Source organism: Rattus norvegicus, chromosome 10, assembly GCF_036323735.1.
Source record: "Rattus norvegicus strain BN/NHsdMcwi chromosome 10, GRCr8, whole genome shotgun sequence".
In the NCBI taxonomy this organism is placed as follows: domain Eukaryota; kingdom Metazoa; phylum Chordata; class Mammalia; order Rodentia; family Muridae; genus Rattus; species Rattus norvegicus.
In genome coordinates, this window is record NC_086028.1 from 74,285,372 (window position 1) to 74,308,586 (window position 23,215).

The 23,215-nt window shown below is 45.4% G+C and overlaps 1 protein-coding gene across 2 annotated transcripts; it reads left to right on the forward strand.

Moving 5' to 3' along the window:
* Positions 1–907: 907 nt before the first annotated feature.
* Coil (coilin) lies at positions 908–22,226 on the forward strand. 2 transcript variants are annotated; one of them, XM_039086664.2, is made up of 9 exons: positions 908–1,725; positions 8,701–9,796; positions 9,923–10,009; positions 10,258–10,305; positions 12,622–12,691; positions 14,189–14,277; positions 16,053–16,119; positions 21,045–21,129; positions 22,043–22,226. In XM_039086664.2, exons 1-8 carry the CDS (start codon positions 1,472–1,474, stop codon positions 21,113–21,115), a joined length of 1,782 nt encoding a protein of 593 aa, XP_038942592.1. In that variant the 5' UTR covers positions 908–1,471; the 3' UTR covers positions 21,116–21,129; positions 22,043–22,226. The 2 variants fall into 2 exon arrangements, with proteins under 2 accessions (XP_038942592.1, NP_059056.2); NM_017360.2 differs by lacking the exons at positions 21,045–21,129; positions 22,043–22,226 and having other exon boundaries at positions 1,481–1,725; positions 16,053–16,977.
* The last annotated feature ends 989 nt before the right edge of the window (positions 22,227–23,215 follow it).

Here is a 23,215-nt window from a genome sequence, read left to right on the forward strand (position 1 = left end):
TTGCAGCAGCTTCAACTTAACGCAGCCTTGCCTCTGGTGTCCCCAGAAAAACACCATCTGACATAACTAACTTTTCAAAGGATCTAGAAGTTTCACATCATTAATCTGGGAGACATCTCCCTGGCCCCAAAGCTCCTTGTTTTCAACAGGAGGAAAGACAAATCTGTGCTTTGGGGTTCTAGGATGCTAAAAACACGTCTCTCTCTCTTTTTTTTTTTTTCTTTTTTTTTCCGGAGCTGGGGACCGAACCCAGGGCCTTGCCCTTGCTAGGTAAGCGCTCTACCACTGAGCTAAATCCCCAACCCCTAAAACACGTCTCTTAAATTCAGTTTTATTCTATGTGCATTAATGTTTTGCCTGCAATTATATCCGTGTGAGGCCGTTGGATTCCCCTAGACCTGGAGTTAGACAGTTGCGAGCTGCCATGTGTGTGCTGGGAAGTGAATCTGCGTCTTCTGGAAGCGAAGCCCCTGCCCTTCACTCCTGAGCCATCTCTGTACCCAACTAAGATGCTTTAAAAACAAATCTATTTGTTTAATAGATAAATCTGTGTCCGTTTCTAGGTTTAATTATCGTATCACTAGTGGATGCCATTTTATATGTTATTTTGAGTAGCTGTGCACCACTAATAAGTGTAACGGTAACAAAGGGCTGGAGTGTAGCTGTGGGGTATTGCATTCTGAACCCAGGACTTTGTGCTTGCTAGGCAAGCACTCTACCATTGAGCTAAATCCCCAACCCCTAACATTAAATTTTTTAAAAAATCCTCTTAATTTATATCTTTGTGGTGGGGTTGGAGCCCAGGGTCAAGTGCATGCTAGGAAATCACTGTCAACTGTGTTATATTCCCACCTCAAGCTTCTTGATTTTTATTGCTTTCAAAGAACAAGCCTCGCTTTTAATCTTTTTTTTTTTAAGCTTCGTATTTATTTAGCTTTTTTATTCTCTACTTGTGCCTTCAACACTTTCAGGATATTGTTCTGCCTCAAGATAAGGAAAACACATGATCTGATCACGGACAAAGCACACACTGAACCCCCTGAAGCCCCAAGGAAGGACGTGTGTGTTTGTTTTAAACAGTCTTATGAGAACGTAAGGTCTTGTAGCACGAGCCTCTCATTTTCTGCCTGGACACACGCATGTGAATTTTGGTGCTTTCCTGACCTTTTTTGGTAGAAAAATAAAAATCCTCTATTACAGGGTTTGGGGTCAGGCTTGTTGCTTACTAATTTTAAAGATTTTTGGTTTGTTTCTGTTTAATTACACGAACCGATGTCCCAGAAGCTATCCTAACAGCCGTTTGCATATATTCAGACCTCATCATCAGTTCTGGGAAAGACTGGGGAGCTCGCACTGGGAGCCTGCAGACCTACTTGCGCCCCTAGGCGGCGCACGCTAGCTGCTGCCGGGGGCGGGCCTGCCCGAGCACGCCGCTTCGTAGCCCCGTGGAACCTCTCGGCTTCCGTTGAGCATGAGCAAGATGGCAGCCTCCGAGACGGTTAGGGTACGACTTCAATTTGACTACCCGCCGCCGGCCACTCCACACTGCACGGTCTTCTGGCTTCTAGTTGACCTGAACAGATGCCGAGTTGTCACAGATCTCATCAGTCTCATCCGCCAGCGCTTTGGCTTCAGTTCCGGGGCGCTCCTGGGCCTCTATCTGGAAGGGGGGCTTCTGCCCCCTTCCGAGAGCGCGCGCCTGGTGAGAGACAACGACTGCCTCAGGTGCGCGGGAGCGCGCGGGGCGGGAGGGGGCGCGGCTCGGGGGCGCGCTTGCTGGACCTTTGGATCAAGGAGCCGGGGTGGCGAGCTAGCTGCAGAAGGGCACGTGCGAGAGAGCCTGAGTGGTCCAGCCAGGGATGGAGCATCCTTCCCCAGGACGCTTCTCATTACAGGGGGACTAGACTTGGAGCAGTTCCGATGCTCAGCCAGGCTCTGCATGCTGTGTGCATGGTGCATGTGCCACAGACCCACCTTCTCTGGGCTGCACTTGGTGTCAGAGGTAGGAAACCAAAGCAGGCAGGAAGACAGAAATGTTTTCTTAGTAATGTATGGAATGTCCCACCTTAGCGCCTTGGCAACGTGTCCACTTCTGGTGGATGTCATTCTGTGTCTCATTCAGGTGTCACTGGGCCCCTTCGAGTTGGTATTGGAATGCATTTCAGTTGTGAATAGGGATACAGAGGCTGAGTGTGTATTTCAGTTGCTTGACTGCTTGCCTATTTCAAAGACTTAGGTTTGATTCCCAGCCGTCTAAATAGGAATCCGAGCACTGAGGAAGTGAAGACAGGCAGCAGGCTCAGAAGTTCAAAGTACCCTTGGCTACACAGGTCAACCTGGCATATGTGAGACCTGTTTAAAAAGGAACAAAAGTAAAAGCGGGGCAGTAGTGGTGCACACCTTTACTCTCAGAAGTCGGAGGCAGAGGCAGGAGGATCTCTGTGAGTTTGAGGCCAGTCTGGTCTGCAGAGTGAGTTCCGGAACAGCCAGGGCTACACAGAGAAACAAATTGGGGGGCAGGGTGAGGATATATACAACACGGTAGCATACACCTTCAATCCTAACTCTCAGGAGGCAGATGGCAGGCAGATCTCTGAATTTGAAGCCAGTCTCGTCTACACATAGTGAGGGCCAGGTAGAGAAACCCTGTCTCAAAACAACAAGAAATTTTAAAAGTTGACACTGAAGTGAGTATCCAGGAGTGGCTGTAGTGTGACTCGTTGGCAAGTGGCTTAGTTATGTCAGATGGCGGGATGATGCCATCAGTCATCCCAGTTGACATTCATACTTGGCTGATTTCATCTATGGCCCCTCCACCCCACCCAATCACTTTAAGCTTCAGCTATGGTGAATCAGATTCAGAATTATAAACCAGTCTGTTTCTTGCTCGTCTTTGTTTAATGTTGCTTTCTGTAGAGAGTGTCACGTTTGCAAGATTCCTTCAGAACATCAGGGAAATAAATAGAAACAATGACCACATCTTTGTATCTCTTAAATCAGGAATACTATGATTTGTTAGTCGTTCTGCTTCAGGTAACAACTTGAAATAGTACAAATTTCAAACCTCTCCTCCCCCCTTCTCTCTTCCCCTCCCCTCTTCTCCCCTCCCCTTCTTTCCCTTCCCTTCCCCTCCTCTCTCCCCTTTCATTTTTTGAGGCAAGTTCTCTCAGTGTAGACCAGGCTGGCCTTGAGCTATAGAGGTCTGCCTGCTTCTATCTCTAGACAGACCAAGGCTCATTTCCCTTTCTACTGACAGAAAGAAATCCATTCTCAGTGTACTTTAATGGCTATTTCAACAAGAGTAAGGGCTGTGTCACCACCTGTTAAGTTTACATCCTGAACAGTTCCCTGCCTAATGACTTAATTAGTTGCTGCTGGCTATAGTTAATGCTTAAATTAATGCATCACCCAGGAATTACATTCTTATAATGTTGCTAATGATGTTTAAAAAAAAAAACGTGAAAGCTGTCTGGAAAGAAGTTACCTCTGTGGGCCTGAGAAGGCCCACAGTAAGTGATGAGTGCTTTCCTAGCTACGGTGCCTAAGGCCCTGGATTCGGTCCAGGGTGATGAAGAGGTGGATTGCATCTAGCCCTGGTGGTAAATGGTGGAGACCATAGGAAAAGACTCCATGGGAAGGATGGTAAGATTGCTCAGTGGTTAAGAACACTGACTGCGGGGTTGGGGATTTAGCTCAGTGGTAGAGCACTTGCCTAGCAAGCACAAGGCCCTGGGTTCGGTCCCCAGCTCCGAAAAAAAAAAAAAAAGAAAAGAAAAAAAAAAAAGAACACTGACTGCTCTTTTGGATGACCCTGGTTCAGAGTTCAGGTCCCTCCTGATAGCTTACTATAGTCCCAGGGGGAATCTGATGCTCTCTTCTGGCCATCATGGGTACTGTACACAGACATACATGCAGTCAAAACAACTGTACCAAGGAAAAGAAATTATTTTAAGAAAATAAAACGAGCAACTAAATGTGAAAGTTTTTTTGATTCCTTTGTTTCTTCCTCCTTATAGTTTGTCCCCCCACCCCCACAGATTCATTGTATGTATATATGTCTACAACTTAAATGTGTGTGTGCACATAGCCTCGGGTGTGCAGGCCTGTGTGTAAATTTATGTGTGGAGGCCAGAGGTTGATGGCTTGTGCCTTTCTCACTCACCTTAGTTTTCTGAGATAGGGTCTCTCACTGAACCTGGAGCTAGGTTAGGCTGGCCTGGCTAGCAAGCTCCAAGGGTCTGTATTGCTGTCTGTCTCTACTTTCCCAGTGCTAGGATTACAGATACACATCAGCACACTAGGGCTCCAAAGCTAGGTTCTCGCGCTTGCCCAGCAAGCACTCTATTGATGGAGGCACTGAGAAAAGCAATACTTAGTTCTGTTTATTTTTAATAGTTGTCAGGGAAGGGTGGGGGCTCATAGACCCTTCTCACATCCCAGTGAACTGTTGAGAGGCCTAGTCCTATGTAGGTCCTCTGCAGATAGCCACTCCCGAAGGCGAGTCCATAAGTGCAGTGGCTGTGTCAGCTCTTGTATTATTCCCTTCCCTCTTCTCTCTGATGTTCCCTGAGCCTGGGAGTGGGCGATGGGTCACGTTTATGTGTCATCCCTGTACAGGAACCACGTGAATCTTCTCGGTGTCACCGTGGTTTTAGCAGACATTTCACCGGATGAGCATGTTAGTTTCCTGAGTCAGAGCTAAGCTCACCTTCTCACCATGCAAGGATGGAGGAGTGAGCATGGTGGACCATGGACCATGGCTAGTGACATATTGAGGAGGAGGCTGAGGTTCAGCAGTCCAGAGCTCTGCCTGTTCTGTAGGGGACTTGAGTTTGGATCCTAGCACCCACACACAGTGATTCACAACCACCTTTATGTTCAGCTCTAGGGGATCCTACAGTCTCTTCTGTTCCCACAGGTGTCTCTCTCTCTCTCTCTCTCTCTCTCACACACACACACACACACACACACACACACACACACCCTTCTTCATTGCTGGCAAAGAAGTAGAGTCATCAGGCAGTGGTGGCACACACCTTTGATCCCAGTACTCAGGAGGCAGAAGCAAGTAAATTTCTGATCTCCAGGCCAACCTGGTCTACATAGTGAGTTCCAGGACAGCCAGGACTACACAGAGAAACCCTGTCTAGAAACAAAACAAAACAAAACACAAAAACATACAAATAAGCAGAGTCATGGGAAGCAGAGTCACAGCAGCCTGGGCGAAGAAGGCTCTCAAAATCAAGTTGCCCTAATTCACTCAGTCTCGGGACCTCAGTGGGAAGCTCACCCGGAAACACTTTAGAAAAGCCAGGGGCACAGCATCTGAACTCAGGGCCCCATAGTCTTGCCAGGTTGACATAATGTAAGCATCACAAACCGTCATGGACCCTATGGGTAGGTGCAACAATTGAGAGCCCGAACAGGAATAGGAAGGCATTTTAGTTTATTATTTTAAGTGCTTTATTAGCATACAGTTATACATATTTGTCAGTACAGTCTGTCATTTCAGGATGGAATGTATCAGATCAGAATTGATTGGCATATCTGTCTCCTCATACTGGTTTTTTATTTGGGGACATTGAAAGCCCTGTCTCAGACTCACCTTTAATCTTAGCACTTGGGTAGCAGACACAGGTAGATCTGTGAGTCAAGCCAGCCAAAGCTACTAGTGTCTTCCAAAGAAGGAAGGAGAAAGAAAGGAAGGAGAAGAGGAAGGAAGGAAGAAAGAAAGAGAGAGAAAACCCTCTCTTGAAGCTCTCTGAGGACAGTTAATTATACTGTCCACCACTGGAGCATTAGAGTCTAGTCTTTCTATCAGAGTGTACAGGAGTGTCTTTCCCCCCACAACCATAGCTTCTGATAACTACTATTCTACTTCCTACTTCTTTGTGATCCTTTATTTTTTTTAAAGATTTATTCATTTATTCTATATAAGTACACTGTAGCTGTCTTCAGACACACCAGAAGAGGGCATCAGATCTCTTTACAGATGGTTGTGAGCCACCATGTGGTTGCTGGGAATTGAACTCAGGACCTCTGGAAGACTAGTCGGGTGCTCTTAACCCCTGAGCCACTTCTCCAGCCCCGTGATCCTTTATTTTTAAGTCTTCATGGAAGTGAACATGTGTGGCATTTGTCTCCCTGTAGCATGCTGCCCTCCAGTTGCCTCCATACTAAGGGAAATTATGTCCCATCTTTACAGCCAAGTAGTATTCCATTATGTATACGTGTAGCACATTTTCCTTACCTAATACTCAGATTCATTGTGTGCTTTTACTCATTCTTTTTTTTTTTTAATTTTTTTTTTATTAACTTGAGTATTTCTTATTTACATTTCGAGTGTTATTCCCTTTCCCGGTTTCCGGGCCAACATCCCCCTAACCCCTCCCCCTCCCCTTCTTTATGAGTGTTCCCCTCCCCATCCTCCCCCCATTGCCGCCCTCCCCACAACAATCACGTTCACTGGGGGCTCAGTCTTAGCAGGACCAAGGGCTTCCCCTTCCACTGGTGCCCTTACTAGGCTATTCATTGCTACCTATGAGGTCAGAGTCCAGGGTCAGTCCATGTATAGTCTTTGGGTAGTGGCTTAGTCCCTGGAAGCTCTGGTTGCTTGGCATTGTTGTTCATATGAGGTCTCGAGCCCCTTCAAGCTCTTCCAGTCCTTTCTCTGATTCCTTCAACGGGGGTCCCGTTCTCAGTTCAGTGATTTAATGATGGCATTCGCCTATGTATTTGCTGTATTCTGGCTGTGTCTCTCAGGAGAGATCTACATCAGGCTCCTGTCGGCCTTCACTTCTTTGCTTCATCCATCTTGTCTAATTGGGTGGCTGTATATGTATGGGCCACATGTGGGGCAGGCTCTGAATGGGTGTTCCTTCTGTCTCTGTTTTAATCTTTGCCTCTCTATTCCCTGCCAAGGGTATTCTTGTTCCCCTTTTAAAGAAGGAGTGAAGCATTCACATTTTGATCATCCGTCTTGAGTTTCTTTTTTTTTTTTGGTTCTTTTTTTTTTTCGGAGCTGGGGATCGAACCCAGGGCCTTGCGCTTCCTAGGCAAACGCTCTACCACTGAGCTAAATCCCCAACCCCCCGTCTTGAGTTTCATGTGTTCTATGCATCTAGGGTAATTCAAGCATTTGGGCTAATAGCCACTTATCAATGAGTGCATACCATGTGTGTTTTTCTGTGATTGGGTTACCTCACTCAGGATGATATTTTCCAGTTCCAACCATTTGCCTGTGAATTTCATAAAGGCATTGTTTTTGATAGCTGAGTAATATTCCATTGTGTAGATGTACCACATTTTCTGTATCCATTCCTCTGTTGAAGGGCATCTGGGTTCTTTCCAGCTTCTGGCTATTATAAATAAGGCTGCTATGAACATAGTGGAGCACGTGTCTTTTTTATATGTTGGGGCATCTTTTGGGTATATGCCCAAGAGAGGTATAACTGGATTCTCGGGTAGTTCAATGTCCAATTTTCTGAGGAACCTCCAGACTGATTTCCAGAATGGTTGTACCAGTCTGCAATCCCACCAACAATGGAGGAGTGTTCCTCTTTCTCCACATCCTCGCCAGCATTTGCTGTCACCTGAGTTTTTGATCTTAGCCATTCTCACTGGTGTGAGGTGAAATCTCAGGGTTGTTTTGATTTGCATTTCCCTTATGACTAAAGATGTTGAACGCTTCTTTAGGTGTTTCTCAGCCATTCAGCATTCCTCAGTTGTGAATTCTTTGTTTAGCTCTGAACCCCCTTTTTTTTTTGGTTCTTTTTTTCGGAGCTGGGGACCGAACCCCAGGGCCTTGCGCTTCCTAGGCAAGCGCTCTACCACTGAGCTAAATCCCCAACCCCTGAACCCCATTTTTTAATAAGGTTGCTTTTACTCATTCTAACACAAGATGGGGTGGTGAATATGTTCACCTTTTAGGATGACTAACACGCATATTAAGACAATTGGGAGTTGGGTTGGGGATTTAGCTCAGTGGTAGAGCCCTTGCCTAGGAAGCGCAAGGCCCTGGGGTTCGGTCCCCAGCTCCAAAAAAAAAGAAAGGAAAAAAAAAAAAAAAGAAGATTGGGAGTTAAGAAAATGGGGCACGAAGTTGGGGGCAGCTGAGAGAAAGGTGGAAGCTGGTGTTTGTATGTGTGATTGAAGTAAACTTTGTATGTATGAAATTCTCAATAATTAAAAAAAATTATATTGTAAAGAAAGATGGTGAGTTGTGAAGTTAGGCAAGCCAAGGTCAGACTATCCTTCCTATCACTTGTCAGCTGCGGGTCTTGGCAAGTTACCTGTTTGAGTCGTATTTTGGGACCTCAGAAATGAAAGATAACCTAGTTTGTTGGTAATGTGTAAGTTAGAGAAAAAAAAATGTGTGGGCCCCACTCACTATCCATTAAGTTTATAAAACTAGCCACAGTGAGCCAGGCATGACGACACACACCTTTAATCCCAGCACTCAGGAAGAAGAGAGGGTGGATGTCTGTGAGTCGGAGGCCAGCCTGGTGTCCATAGTGAGTTCCAGGCCACCTAAGGTGACAATCGCGAGACCCTGTCCCAGAACAACAAAGAGAAAACAAACCAGCCAGGCGGAAGAGGGCTGTGCTGTGCGGGTGGTTTTGTGGGGTCTCATCCTCGGCTGTGCTTGTCAGACCTGTGCTTAGCACTTGCTCATCTGAGGCTTCTCTCCTCTTCCAACAGGGTTAAGTTAGAAGACCAAGGACTCCCTGAGGCTTTGATAGTAAGCAATGGCGGCGACTCTAATTTCCCATGTAGGAAATCAAAGAAGCGGGCTTTTAAGTTGGTGGAGGACGAGGAGACGGACCAGGGTTACAAGTACCCTGACAAGTACTGGAAGAGGCAGGAGGACAGCGGCCCTAATGAGAAGGCCTCAGACCTGGAGACAAAACTCTTCCCAGACGAGGTGCGGCGGACAAAGAACAAGAGAAAAAGCAAAGTGGCAGGCATCCCTGCTGAGGAGGACGAGGAAGAGACCAAAAAGAAGTCTTCAAAAAGAAAGGAGAAATGTGAACAGAAGAAGCAGACCAGGGCCTCCAAGTCTCCCAAACAACAGACACATAAAGAGGGAGGCTCACAGAACTGCAGCTTCCCCAGGGCCTCCTACAGAAGCAGCCTTGCTAAAGCCCGGAGGAGAAGCAGCACAGGGGCAAAAGGTAGTCCAAGCTACCTGTCAGAGTCTGAGTCCTGTCCAGACTCAGTCAGTGATGGCCACTGCAGTGTCACGACGATGCAGGGGGTCACCTTATCAGAGAAACTGTCAGCTGAGCTGTTGAAAGACGGAGCTACAAAAACTGCAGCTGCCAACAGACAGTCCTCAAAGCCTAGCTTCACCTTCAGCTCCGGCAAGGGCAAGGCCTCCAGAGCCTCGTCTTCCAGTTCAGACTCCAGTTCAGAGTCAGAAGACCAGTTCCTGGTGTCCAAGAACATGCTGGAGGGCGCATCTGACTTCTTAAAGACAACAGGCCTCTTTGCAGGGCAAGGGTGTTCCAGTCCAGGGCTGTCTTTGGAGACTCCGGGTATTATGGGATGGAAGCCTTCTGACTCAAACAGAGGCAGACAGGCTCCTGGTCCCAACGTGCCTGTCCCCACCAGTTTGGGAAGAGGATGGGGGCGAGGAGAGGACTTCTTGTTTGGGAAGGGACTGAGGGGCCGGGGTATTCGGGGCCGAGGGCGAGGTCGAGGTCAGACTGTCTCCTGTATCTTAAATAGAAGCTCTGAGAGCCAGAAGCAGAAACAGTTAAATGATATTCTAACCAACTCATCCACGGTGATCCAGGTGAGCGAGCGTTTACTGTTTGTGAGTTGGCCTCCCTTTCCCCATGCAAGTTATCTCAGCCCTGTGGTGTGGTGTGGCGTGGGCCCTCCTTTTCTCACCAGTAATGAAGACACATGTCTTTTGCAGAATCCAGTAGAGACCTCCAAGAAGGACTATAGTCTGTTACCACTCTTAGCAGCTGCCCCTCAAGTCGGAGAAAAGATTGCCTTCAAGGTGTGTGTTAAAAATCACTGACCATAACAAAGACAAGATCACCCCTCCCCCAGCTTCCTTAGTGAATCTCACTTAGGAATGTTTACAAAAACTGTCTGCACTTGTCAGAAGTCCTGGTGGGGGCTCAGGTGGGTGGGCGTGGGCACCTCTGCATGGCCCACGGTCTTGGGGCAGGAAAGAGGAGTCCCAGGAGATGGAGGATGTAAAGGGGGGATTTGTGTACTTGAAGGACTTTTCTTCTTTTTTAGCTTTTGGAACTTACATCCGACTATTCTCCTGATGTCTCTGACTACAAGGTAAGGCTGTTTCTATAAAAACCATGAAGTTAGCCAGTGGTGGGGTGCACCTCTGGTCCAAATCACCCAGTCCTCAGAGGCAGGAAATCATTCACAGCTAGCCTGGACAATATAATGAGCCTCTGTCTCTTAAAAAAAAAAAAAAAAAAAGAGGGTTGAGGATTTAGCTCAGTGGTAGAGAAGGCCCTGGGCTCGGTCCCCAGCTCCAAAAAAAAAAAAAAAAAAAGATTAAAATTAGTGTATCAGAAACTTGTCCGATGAAGCAGCACCCACCTGTGATCCCAGCACTCGGGAGTCTGAGGCAGGGGAGTTTTGGATATGAAGCCTGCTGGGCTAACATAGATCCCTTTTCAATAGCTTTTAAATAAAGTACTGGTGAATTTGCTTGCACGGATGATCTAGACACTCTTGGTTAATAATGTCATAAAGTGAAGCTGTGAAACGTCCTGTGGACGTTTACAAGTGTCACCGTGAAGTCTCCCAGTCTTATGTTGCTGATACTTGAGGAGGAAACTGAGTGAGAATGACGAGCCCCTTGTGGGGTACACGGGACTGCTGTGCTTCTGAGGATCAAACTCTGGGCCTGTCCCAAGAGTAAATACACAGCTACACAAAGACAAAACAAGCAAGAAAATAGAGCACCTCTTGTCTGTGCCCAGAGGGTAAGGATAAGTGCTGAGTGCTGAGAGAAATACCTCAGCTTTAAGGAGTGCTTGCTGCTCTTAGAGAGATCGGAGTTTGGTTCCCAGCATCCGTGTCAAGTGGCTCAAAAACTCTCCAGCTCCAAGGAATCCAGCACCCTCTGCTGGTTACAGGCACCAGCATGCACATGCACACACCAACATACATACATACATACATACATATGTAAAAATAAAATCTTTCTCTGTAAGTCTGAGGACAGCTGGGTCTACCAAAGGAGTTCCAGGCCAGCCAGGGCTTGTACACAGAGAAACTTTGTCTTGAAGTACAACCATGAGAAAGATCTCATCAGTTGGCTTCAGTATATGGCCCCTCAGCTGCCCATTTGTCTTACCATTGTCCGCCATATACACAGGGCAATGGGTCCTCTTTTTAACTTCTTATTATGAGGTTTTTAAAACATTGATGTTTTGCCTGCATGTATGTATGCACAAGTGTCAGATCCCCTAGAGCTGGGGTCATAGATAGTTGTGAGTGCTGGGAGTTGAACCCAGGTCCTCTGGAAGAGTAGACAGTGCACATAATCCTTGAGTCATCTCTCCAGTCCCTCCCCTCGACTTTATAATTTTGAGGGGCAGTGTTTTAACTGTGTAGTCCAAACTGGCCTTGAACTCATAGCTCTTCTGCCTTGCCTCTGCCTTTGGAGTGCTTAGGTTGCAGGTATGCACTGTCTTAGTTAGGGTTTTATTGCTGTGAATAGACACCATGACCAATGCAAGTTTTATAAAGGACATTTTTTTTTTTTTGGTTCTTTTTTTTTCGGAGCTGGGGACCGAACCCAGGGCCTTGTGCTTCCTAGGTAAGCACTCTACCACTGAGCTAAATCCCCAGCCCCAAAGGACAACATTTAATTGGGGCTGGTTCGGTCCGTCATCATCAAGGTAGGAACAGGGCAGCATCCAGGCAGGCATAATGCTGGAGGAGCTGAGAGTTCTACATCTTCATCTGAAGGCTGCTAGTGGAAGACTGACTTCCAGTTAGCTAGGACTAGGGTTTAAAAGCCCACACCCACAGTGACACACCTATTCCGACAAGACCACACCTCCAAATACTGCTACTCCCTGGGCCAAGCATATTCCAATCATGACATGCACCGTCACACCCAGATTCAGTGCATCTCTGTGCATCTGAAAACCAGCTCTGAAACCTGGGAGCCTGAGGTTTGGAGTGGGCCCAGCAGTGCTGGCGAGGAAGCACCACTGCTTATGTGTGGCTCTCCCAGTGAGAGCTGTGCTGCTGCTCCTCACTTGAACACATGGCTTCAGCCTGCCTTCCCTCCACGCCCCATGAGTGATTTTGTCAAGGCCTGTAGGTATCTGCCAGTCTGACTAACGTGTGCCTCTTTGACCTCTAACAGTTATTTTGTATATTCAGGTAGCGTGCCTATAAGTCTGTTGTTTTTTTTTGTTTGTTTGTTTTTGGGTTTTTTTTGGTTCTTTTTTTCGGAGCTGGGGAAAGTCTGTTGTTTTTATTCTTCCCATAGCATGTTGATCTGTGGGGATGAATTTATATTCCATAAAAGTAGCCATTTTAAAGTCTACTTACTTAGTGCCCTTTAGTACATTACAATGTTTTACATAGAGATTTTTTGACGTGGTATTTTATTTTTGGAAGGAAGGAAAAATATTAAGCCACGATCCAGAGACCCAGCAAGTGGATATTGAAGTCCTCTCCTCCCTACCGGGTGAGTCTTTCGGGAGTGAATGTGGAGCATAAGACTCCATAATCACAGTAGCTTCTGCACAGCCTTTCTTTCCCCTGGCCTTCACTCACCTGGGACTCAGTGCCATTCTCCGCTCTGCACTGCCAGCACACTGTAGCCTCGGGGCCCCTGCACCTTCTCCTTGGATGGAGATGTTGGGCTTGCTGCCCTTACCCCATCACTATACACTCTGGCAGAAGGTTTTTACATACAGGTGAATGTGAACCACAAAAGCAATTACTTCTAGGAAAACTAAACTGAATGCACACTCAAGGAGGTTACAAAAAAAACTGCTAAGAAGAACCCACACCTAGATAACCCTGAAAACTGTTACGTTTCCGTGTCTTGTGCTAGGGATCAGAGTCGTGGCTTCTGCCCACTGAACAGGTGGGCCTAGAGCCCAGTGCTTACTGCTCTGCTCCGTTCCCTGTCTTCTCGTATGGGCTTGAAGAGAAGCATAGGCTGTGCTCACTCACCTCTCATCCCAGGCACCTGAGGGGTGGAAGAGGCCGGAGGGTGACCAGCTTAAGGCCAGGCTGAGCTGTCAAGTGAGATGACTGTGAAGCTATAAGGTATAGAGAGAAGACTAGAGATGGAGTGCTATATATCTCCCTCCATCATTTCAGTGAACAAGATCCACTCAGAAGGTTGGCAAATGAACATACTTGGGATATTAAATATACACACACTTCAGAGATTTTATTTTATATATATATATATATATATATATATATATATATATATATATAAGTTTATACGTTTTACTTATATTTTTGTGATGTCGTATCTAAAAGCCCCTTCACTGCTTCCGCCCACACCCCCTTTTAAGCTAGAGTCTCATAGATCCCCGTATGGAACTTGCTGTGTAGCCAGTGATGGCCTTGACTTGATTCTTCTCTCCTGAGTGCTAGAATTACAGATGACCACAACCATGCCTAGTTTTCTGGGGTGCAGAGGACTGAACCCAGGGCTTGCTGCATGCTAAGGAAACAGTCTACCAACTGAGCTGCATCCCTGGCAAGGTTTTCAACGTTTTGATGAATATTTTTAGAATGTTTTTCAAACGGTCATGATTTTGCCCATCGGTTACCAGTTGTTCGAATGGTTTCAGCTTGTGTCAACGTTTTTCTGATCCCAAATTATTGTACAGGCTGAAGCCTGCTCATGTTTCTAAGTTCAGGCATACATGATTTTTGATGACAACGACATTCTGTATCTTCCCTCTGGAATACCTTTTCGGAATACCTCCAGGAGTACCCGTGGTTGCACGTATACTCAGTGTATTTATCAAGCCTGTTTCCTTCTGATGATGCAGTCTCATCTCAGAGAAGTGCTAAGGCACTGTGTCTTTTACAGCAGTATGCTACCCTTTCCTGTATGTCCCCAGCTTACACAGCAGTTTCCCAGTGGTTTGAAATCCCCATGAAGAACATTTTAACCATAGAGAAGTGGCTCACTGTCTTTACCCTCTCGTTTCAGCTTTGAAAGAACCTGGGAAGTTTGATTTGGTCTATCACAATGAAAACGGAACCGAGGTGGTGGAATACGCTGTGACGCAGGAGAAGCGGGTGGGCAGACTACTCTTAACGCTTTCGACCGATAGCAGGGCTGGGGGCGGGGGTTGGAGCTTGGGCACAAAAGCTGACATTGCAGCTTCCTGAACTGCTGGTGTTAAAATCCTAGAGGATCGGGGCTCTGGGAACATTTAGTCTTCCTTTGGAATAGCCAACAAGTGCCAAGTTTCAAAGCAAGGTGCCATCATGGACCTCCCAGAGCCCCACATGACATGCACAGACACTATGTCCTCATTTAAAAGCACAGCCCTGCTTTAAAATCCTAGCCATGCAGGTTTCCTTACGGGATTGGCTTTTGTCAGACTTTTAAATACTTGGAGAGCCATTGCTATAGCTTGAGCTTAGCCACAGACCAGACTTAGATCAAGAGGAAGTGTGAGCTCAGAAGCCTCCACCATGTACCTTCCAAGTTGTTACTGCCCTTCAGGTTCCTCAGCTCTGACCTGGAGTGGCAGAGATGGCAGAAAGAGTGACAATATGGGGTTGGGGATTTAGCTCAGTGGTAGAGTGCTTGCCTAGCAAGCGCAAGGCCCTGGGTTCGGTCCCCAGCTCCGAAAAAAAAAAAAAAAAAAGAAAAGAAAAAAAAAAAAAGAAAAGAAAAAAAAAAAAAGAGTGATAATATGGTGATTCTGCCCTCTGATGTTCCATTTTATTTTAATTTTTAAATTAGATTTTTTTTTTTCGGAGCTGGGGACCGAACCCAGGGCCTTGCGCTTCCTAGGCAAGCGCTCTACCACTGAGCTAAATCCCCAACCCCCTTTAAATTAGATTTATTTGTGTGTGACCGTATATGGCTACATGCATCAGAGACAACTTCCGATTGTCTGTTCTCCCACGGGTCCTGGGAATCGGACTTGGGTTGTCTAGCTTGGCAACCCAAGTCATCAGGCCTCTTTCCTGATGAGCCATCTTGTCAGCCCAAAGCACGGGTTTCCCTGTGTTGGGAGCCAGCAATCGCTAGTGGTAACTTCTCAGCAGCTTGACTATGGTTGTGCTCGCATTTGAAACATTGTGTTTATTTGCTGTTATATTTCAGTGCTGAAAATTCACATTTTGTTTGAACTCTCAACCAGACTTTGTGCTTGCCTGTTTTGTTTGTTTTGTTAGAGACAGGGTTACAGAGCCCTGGTTGTCCCAGATTTATTTTGTAGATTAAACTGGCCTTGAACTCATAGGGATCCTCCTGCCTCTGCCTCCCAAGTGCTGGGATTTAAGACTTGCACTATCATGCTCTGCACTTGCCTGTGTTTTTTAAGATCCCTTCAGGGTTTTTTTTCCTAGAAACACATTCTTAGGGTTTGTGGCAGCATCTGATGGTTTGGCCTCATTTCCTGTGGTTCTCTGTTTGTAATGTTTAAACATACTTTTCAAAAAAACGTCGAAAACTGCAAACAGAAAACCTGTAGTTTCCCCTCATTGACACTAGATGGCGCACATCGTTCACGTTCACCGGATGCTAGGGGCGTCTCTTTTGGTGCACTGTGTGGTAGTGGCTCCCAGAGCCACCCATCTATAAGGTGAATTTTTCAGAATGAACACTTCAGAATGAAATCTCTTTTTCACCACTGCAGTCCCTGTTCAATGAAAGGTTAAAATATGTTTAACATAACAGTTAGCTGCATTTCAAGTGTTCAACTCAGTTTTACTGGCTTTGAAAGTATTTTCATTATCTGACTATCCTTTATAGAAATTTACTTAACTAACCTACAATTTTTAGCTTATGTGATGTCAAAAATGAATTAAATTTGGTGTTTTGTATTTTTCCTTAGATCACTGTGTTCTGGAAAGAGTTGATCGATCCGAGACTGATTATTGACTCTTCAAGTAGCATCTCAAGTAAATAATGTGTCTGCAAATACCCTCTGACCTTGCCGCCTTGAATTCTATAATTGTTTGTGACCGTGGTTATAGCCTGAAGTTTTTAAAAAGAAGGCTAAATGTTGTTTAGACTTTTTGTTATCTTCACTTTACCATATTAGGAAAAAAAAATCTACCTCATCATTTAGAGTAACGAAGTTGCTAGTATGTAGATCCTTATTTCCTTCGGGCTAAGTTCAGTAACCCATTTGAAAAACCGGGTGCAGACCAGTAAGACAGTGCGCTTGACTCCTCCCCACCTGTCCGGCTCCCAGTAGCAATCATCAGTAGGAGTTTACAGTGCCACACCCAAGAATGTGCTGTGCGTCTTGTCTTGTTTTTAAGTCACTTTAAACTACTAAGGCATGTTTCTTGACTTAATTTTTAACACGTGAGCTGTTCTGTTACGCACAGAGCATCTCCCACATTCCACACATTTTATGCTTGCTATCCTCGAGAGTTAGTGGAGTTGGATTTGTCGGGGCGACAGGTTACAGAGTCCTTTCACATCTTCCAGCTGGAAAATACAGGGCCCTTAGGACCCTGTGCCGACTGCAGTGGGGAGACATGGTTGTTGTATCATCTGGAGAAGACATGGTCTCCCAGAAGGCTGGCCATGAACCTCAGACCAGGCTGGGGCAAGTGACCTTGTCACACAGTGCCAGGAACTTGGCTTCTCATACTGAAGTGAGGATCTTAAACAGAAATGTCCTTTTCTGTTATTATCCACCACGAAGCTAAAGGCTGAATATAAACTGCAAATTGCTTTCTTTTAATGAAAACTCAGATCCCTCCTTCAGCCTTGCAGATTTTTAAATAAAACCATATCAAACTCAATGTCCATTCTGAGTTATGTTTTAGTTCTGTAAATTATTATCTTAGTTTATAATCATTTTCATAACAAGGAGGCTCGCTTTGCAGCTGGGAGGCTAACACAAGAGGTTTATGAGTTCAGGGAAAGCCTGGGCTACATAGTGAGACAGTGTCTCAAAAGAATTTTTTTTTTTTGGTTTAAGCCCAAGTGTCACAAAGTATGGTTTGGCTAAGTTCCATGGATCACTGAAGATGCAGGCTAGTCTTAATCTGTATAAGAGGAAAGTGTGTCAAAATGTGTGTTTGTTGATTTGTAATAGTGTTACTCTAGAAGGGCAGTTCAGCTCTCAGTAGGGCTTCAGCAGTGGGGTTCTGTGTAGCATGCTGCCATCCTAGGGCTTGGAGAACAGACTGCAGTAAGGAGTCAGTATTGACTCAGCCCAGAAGTGTTTACCTTAGGTGTGCTTTCAGATAACATCAGCTTATGAACGGCCCTTCTCTATGTGCTGATAGAGTGCACAGAAAGATAACACAAACCTATTTAGGATTCATAAGCAGTTCTCTGAGAAAATTCAAGAGTTTAGAAAAATACGTGTATCATGTCCATTGAATTAAAATTTTGTTTTATGGAACTTTTGCTTTATACACAGCCATGTGTCCGCTGGGTCCCCTGTTTCTTCACACATGCTGGAATGATGGCTCAGTGGTTAAGAACGCATTCTGCGGGGCTGGGGATTTAGCTCAGTGGTAGAGCGCTTACCTAGGAAGCGCAAGGCCCTGGGTTCGGTCCCCAGCTCTGAAAAAAAGAACCAAAAAAAAAAAAAAAAAAAAAGAACGCATTCTGCTTTTACAGAGGCCATGAGTTCAAGTCTCAGCATCTCTCCAATGCCTCGATCACCTGCCTCATGATCACATCCCCCACACAGCCATACACTTCACTAATGAATAAATCTTAAAAATATATTTCTGACGCAGTATCTAATTAAGAAGCCCTGACTGGCCTGGAACTCTTGCTGTGTTGACCAAACTGACCTTGAACTCATGGAGATCTGCTTGCCTCTGCCTCCTGAGTGCTAGGATTAAAGACCTGAGCCATCACACCTGGTGAAAATACAAATTTTAAAGTTATAAAGAGGAAAGGGAGAGTGGAGACTTCTGGCCTTTTTATGCACACACACACCCACCCAGTCACTTTTTATGATAAGTGAATTATTTCTCAAACAAAAACAGGAAGAGGGCTGGAGAGATGGCTCAGTGGTTAAGAGCACTGGTTGTTCTTCCAGAGGTCCTGAGTTCAATTCCCAGCAACCACATGGTGGCTCACAGCCATCTGTAATGAGAACTGATGCCCTCTTCTGGTGTGTCTGAAGACAGCTACAGTGTACTCATATATAAAATAAATAAATAAATAAGTATTTTTAAAAAAAGGGGGGGTTGGGGATTTAGCTCAGTGGTAGAGCGCTTGCCTAGCAAGCGCAAGGCCCTGGGTTTGGTCCCCAGCTCTGAATAAAAGAAAAAAACAAAACAAAAAAAAAAAAAAAAAAGGAAGAATACCAGCATGTCGAGATTGGAGCCATGGTAAAATGTGTATTAGTATAAAGAAATGGACAGATGCATTGAAAAACATAACAAAAGGGACCTAAGAACAAATTAAAAGTCTGACCTTCTTTTAATGTGCATGGATGGTTTTGTCTGCATGTATGTCTGTGTGTCATGTGCATGTGCGATGCCCACAGAGGCCAGAAGAGGACACCGTATCTGTTGGAGACCGGAGTAACAGTATGAGCTCCACGTCGGTACTGAGAATCGAACTCCACGTCCTCTGAAAGAACGAGTGCTCTAACCACTGAACCAACTTGCCAGCTCCAAATTCTGAATATTGCTACAGACTGAGAGATGGCTCTAAGGTTCAGCTGTCAAGAGCATCTGAGTCCCAGGGGCTCCCATGTCCTCTTCTGACCCCCACAAGCACCAGTCATACATGGGTACAGACACATACAGACACAACAGTCAATAGGCATAAATACATCTAAAAAAATTTATAAAGAAATCGAATTGACAATTCAAAGCTTTATCTTGGAGAACATTTCAGACGAAACCTTCATCAGGCTGTGAAGAAGCACAAGATCTGTGAGAGTGAAGGACATTCTCAGTTCCCTTTACAAAGGTGACCTGACCCAGATAGCACCGCCCTGACATAGATATCTTAATTAGTTTATAGACTACTGTCTCCCAGGATCACAGTAAGCTTGTGTCCAGCACCATGTGTTAAAGGTTTGTGTCCACACGGTGGTGCTGTTGAGAGGCGGAACCCTTTGAAGGCTGAGTGTTACCGAGGGAGGACGCCCTAGACTGACAGGCTTCCGGAGGAGTGAGGAGTGGAGAAGTCTTGCTCTGCCAGGCATGCCTGCTACTATGTGCTTCCACACCAATGATTCGAAGCAAGGGAACCAACTGATCGTAAAGTAGCACCCCCAAAACAGTCAAAGTTCACCCTTTCCTGTTCTGTCATCTCTGGTATTCATCATCATCATGTGATGCCAATTAATATAATATCTGTAAGAAACAAGAGCAATTCCTGACTCTGGTTATAGCTCAATCTCTCATGCTTGCCTAAAACACACAAAACCCTAGGTTCAATCCCTGACACTACATACATTGAGGGTGGTGTCATGCTACCTACATGTAGCTACCTATTGTGTAGGCACATGCTACCTATAATTAGTACTTTGGAGGTAGAGGCAGGAGGATCAGTTGTTCAAGGTCTTGCTCAGCTATATATCAAAGTCATTGTGGGCTACAGGAGACCCCGTTTAAAAAGAAAGAGGGGGGTTGGGGATTTAGCTCAGTGGTAGAGCGCTAGCCTAGCAAGTGCAAGGCCCTAGGTTCGGTCCCCAGCTCCGAAAAAAAAAAAAAAAAGAAAAGAAAAGAAAAAAGAAAGAGGAAGAGGAGAAAGGAGAAAGAAAAGAAATGAAGGAGGAAAAGAAAGAGTTAAAGAAAGAAGGGCAGGTCTCCAGGATGGCTCATCAGGTAAAGGTGATTGTGGCCAAGGGGAGTTCTATCCCCAGAATCCACATGGTAAAGAGAACCATCTCCCTCAAGTTGTCCTCTGACCTTTACACGGAGACAGGCACACACGATTTAATTTTAAAAATTTAAAGAAAAAAATTAGCAAATCAAATCCAGCAATATATAAAACGATAGTCCCTCATGCCCTTTGGTTGTCCCAGGAGTGTGCGAGTACTTTCCATTCGAACAGTGGGGATGCTAAACAAGGCAGAAAAGCTCCCCACCCCCATTAGTGCTGATTAAGCCAACAAGAGTCCCTCTATCAAAACAGGATCGCAGTTTGGGTATAAAAAAAGACGCTTGTTAGACTTCTTTACATTTATTTTACGGTTAGGAATAGCTTTGGTGGAAGCCAGGGGATTTTTTATTTATTTATTTATTTTATTTATATAAGTACACTGTAGCTGTTTTCAGACACACCAGAAGGAGGGTATCAGACCCCATTACAGATGGTTGTGAGCCACCATGTGGTTGCTGGGATTGAACTCAGGACCTCTGGAAGAGCAGTCAGTGCTCTTAACTGCTGAGCCATCTCTCCAGCCCGAAGTCAGGGGAATTTGAGGCCAGCCTGGGCTATATAATGAGTCTCTTTCAAAATCTGGAGACAGTAGGAGATTGTTTTTAAATGTTTTGGGGTGTAGACATGACAGTACATTTTTTAAAAAAATTTTTTAAAAAGCTAAACCATGAGATGTAAATTCTGGTACCTTCTCCCATCCATCTGGAGCTCAGTCTGAGTCTGTCACACGCTGATTGCACGGCAGGTCTTTGGTCACTTGTACCTTTTGCAGCACAGTAGGCCTCTCTGCCCACCCCTCCCCCACCCCCACCTCTTAACCTTTGATCTGGTTAACTACGCATTCTAGGGGTTGGGGATTTAGCTCAGTGGTAGAGCGCTTGCCTAGGACTCGCAAGGCCCTGGGTTCGGTCCCCAGCTCCAAAAAAAAGAACCAAAAAAAGAAAAAACTACGCATTCTAGCACTAAGCTCCATCCATCCCCAGCCTCTCTGGCTCTCTTTCAGATGAGACTCAATATCCTCTACAAGGGCGTGAGGATTCCAAGGCGTGTGTTCGAACTACAGCTCAAGTCTAACGAGGACTTACCTGGTGAGAATAATAGTTGTTATATTTGCAGGAAAATGTGGCTTCTTCCGCCACCTACTTTTCCCAACCTCTAGATACAGAGCAGGAATCCTATTCTGATTGCTAGCCATCACCTGGATCAAGGCACGTACTTAGTCCCCTCTTGACCAACCAGGTCCCATTTGGCTTTGCAACATTGCAGGATCAGAAGATATCAGGTATGGTGAAAAACAGACACACCCTGCTGGCCAAGAGCCACCCCTAGCCTCCCATCAGCCCACTTGTAAAGGTTAGGATGCCTACTGTTCATTACTGCCTACATCCGATGTGTTAGCATAAGCTAAAAGGCGGGGAGATATCTGGGGCTCCAGGCTTGACAGACAAGAAATCCATGCCTCCGGGGACACTCCCCTTCAAGGATCTCTGTATTAGAAGGCAGAACTGTGCCTCAGACTCCTTCAGCTCTTGCTCTGTGGCATACCAGTTGTGTAGGAGGTCTTTGTGACTACCTCCCCCTTGGAATTTGATAAACCGTGGAGCGTGACTCTCCAAACGATCTTCAATGTCCAACCAGCCTTTCTCAACTATTCAGCCTAGAAAGAGAATTCCACATTTTGCCATGAGTCACAAGACTCCTCCACCCACGATAATTAGGTTTGAGGTGGATTTTATACTATTCATTTCCTGGAAACTGCTTCCCCTGCCCCCTCCCTTGGGAGGCAGGCAGCTTTTTGTAGTAGGAAATAGTTGCCTTCTGGAACTAGATGGGCCTTGTGCCAGCACCCATTGTTTTGGCTGGATTGTTCGGTTTCTCTGAGCCTTTTTGTTTGGTTGGTTTTTTTCTCTGTCACATGGATGGTTTTAGCTACTTCACAGGTTGTTGGAAGGACTCTCAGCATTCTACCCCAGCATACTTTTTTCTTCTTTTTCCATGCAGACAACAACCACCAAAATACGAACGAGAACAGATGGGTCGATACATCTTGGGGGAAAGTCCATGTGATGAAAATTAGGGGAACCAGCACTTAGAATGTTATGTTCAGCAGTCTCAAGTTCAAATCTCAGCTGTTTGTAACAGTATCTTGACCTTCACCAATAAAAATGGATGTAGGACACCCCTCTTAGGCCTTTTCGAAGGTTTTTCTGTTGTTGTTTTTTTGTTTTTTGGATAATATACTCCATTTGTCTGGCACACAGTAGGTGTCATAAACAGTGGCTTATTAGATACCATGAGATAATTTACCTTGTCCTCCTGGCTGCTTAACCTAGTCATCCAAGGTAACTTCCATAATTCCTCTAGAAGCTTCTTTCTGCTACAGTTGAATTTCCCATTGAGCACTTGTATTCTCCTGTCCATTTGTGTGTTCTGCACTCAGCCCAGATTGGAGGACTGATTTACAGAACTAAAAACAATTTAAGCCTAGATGAAAGATTTTGAGAAAAAAACTTGGAGCTCCAATACTGTGTGTGCACATACAAGAGGCAAAACATGGACTGGAGAGATGGCTCAGTGATTAAGAGCACTGACTGCTCTTCCAGAGGTCATGAGTTCAATTCCCAGCAACCACATGGTGGCTCACAACCATCTGTAATGGGATTTGATGCCCTCTTCTGGTGTGTCTGAAGACAGCTACAGTGTACTTATTTATAATAAATAAATCTGTTAAATTTGGGAGTCCCCAAATCCCAAGTGAGTAAAAATTTCTATTTTTATTTTTCAGTATTGAAAATTGCTAGGCAAGGGACTTTACAACTAAGCTATACCCCCAGACCCTTATTACTTAAGGAGGAGGAGAGTCTTGCTATGTAGCCCAGGCTGGCCTTAAACTTGATCCTCCTGCTTCAGTCTCCCCAGAGAGAGTTCTAAGATTGTAGGTGTGCCTCACCTCACCCACTTTAGAAATACTATAACCAATTTGGCTTAGGTGAAGAAATTCTTAAGGGACTCTTGTGTCTCAATCTATCAGAATACCGAAAGAGTGGACCCCAAAGAAATGGTAATTTCCTTGGAATCTCATGCTGGGAGAGAACCGAGGAAGAATCTGTCTCCTGGGAAGAGATTTCACAGTTCTAACAGCTTGTGAGACAGAGCAGTTTACAGAATGAAACT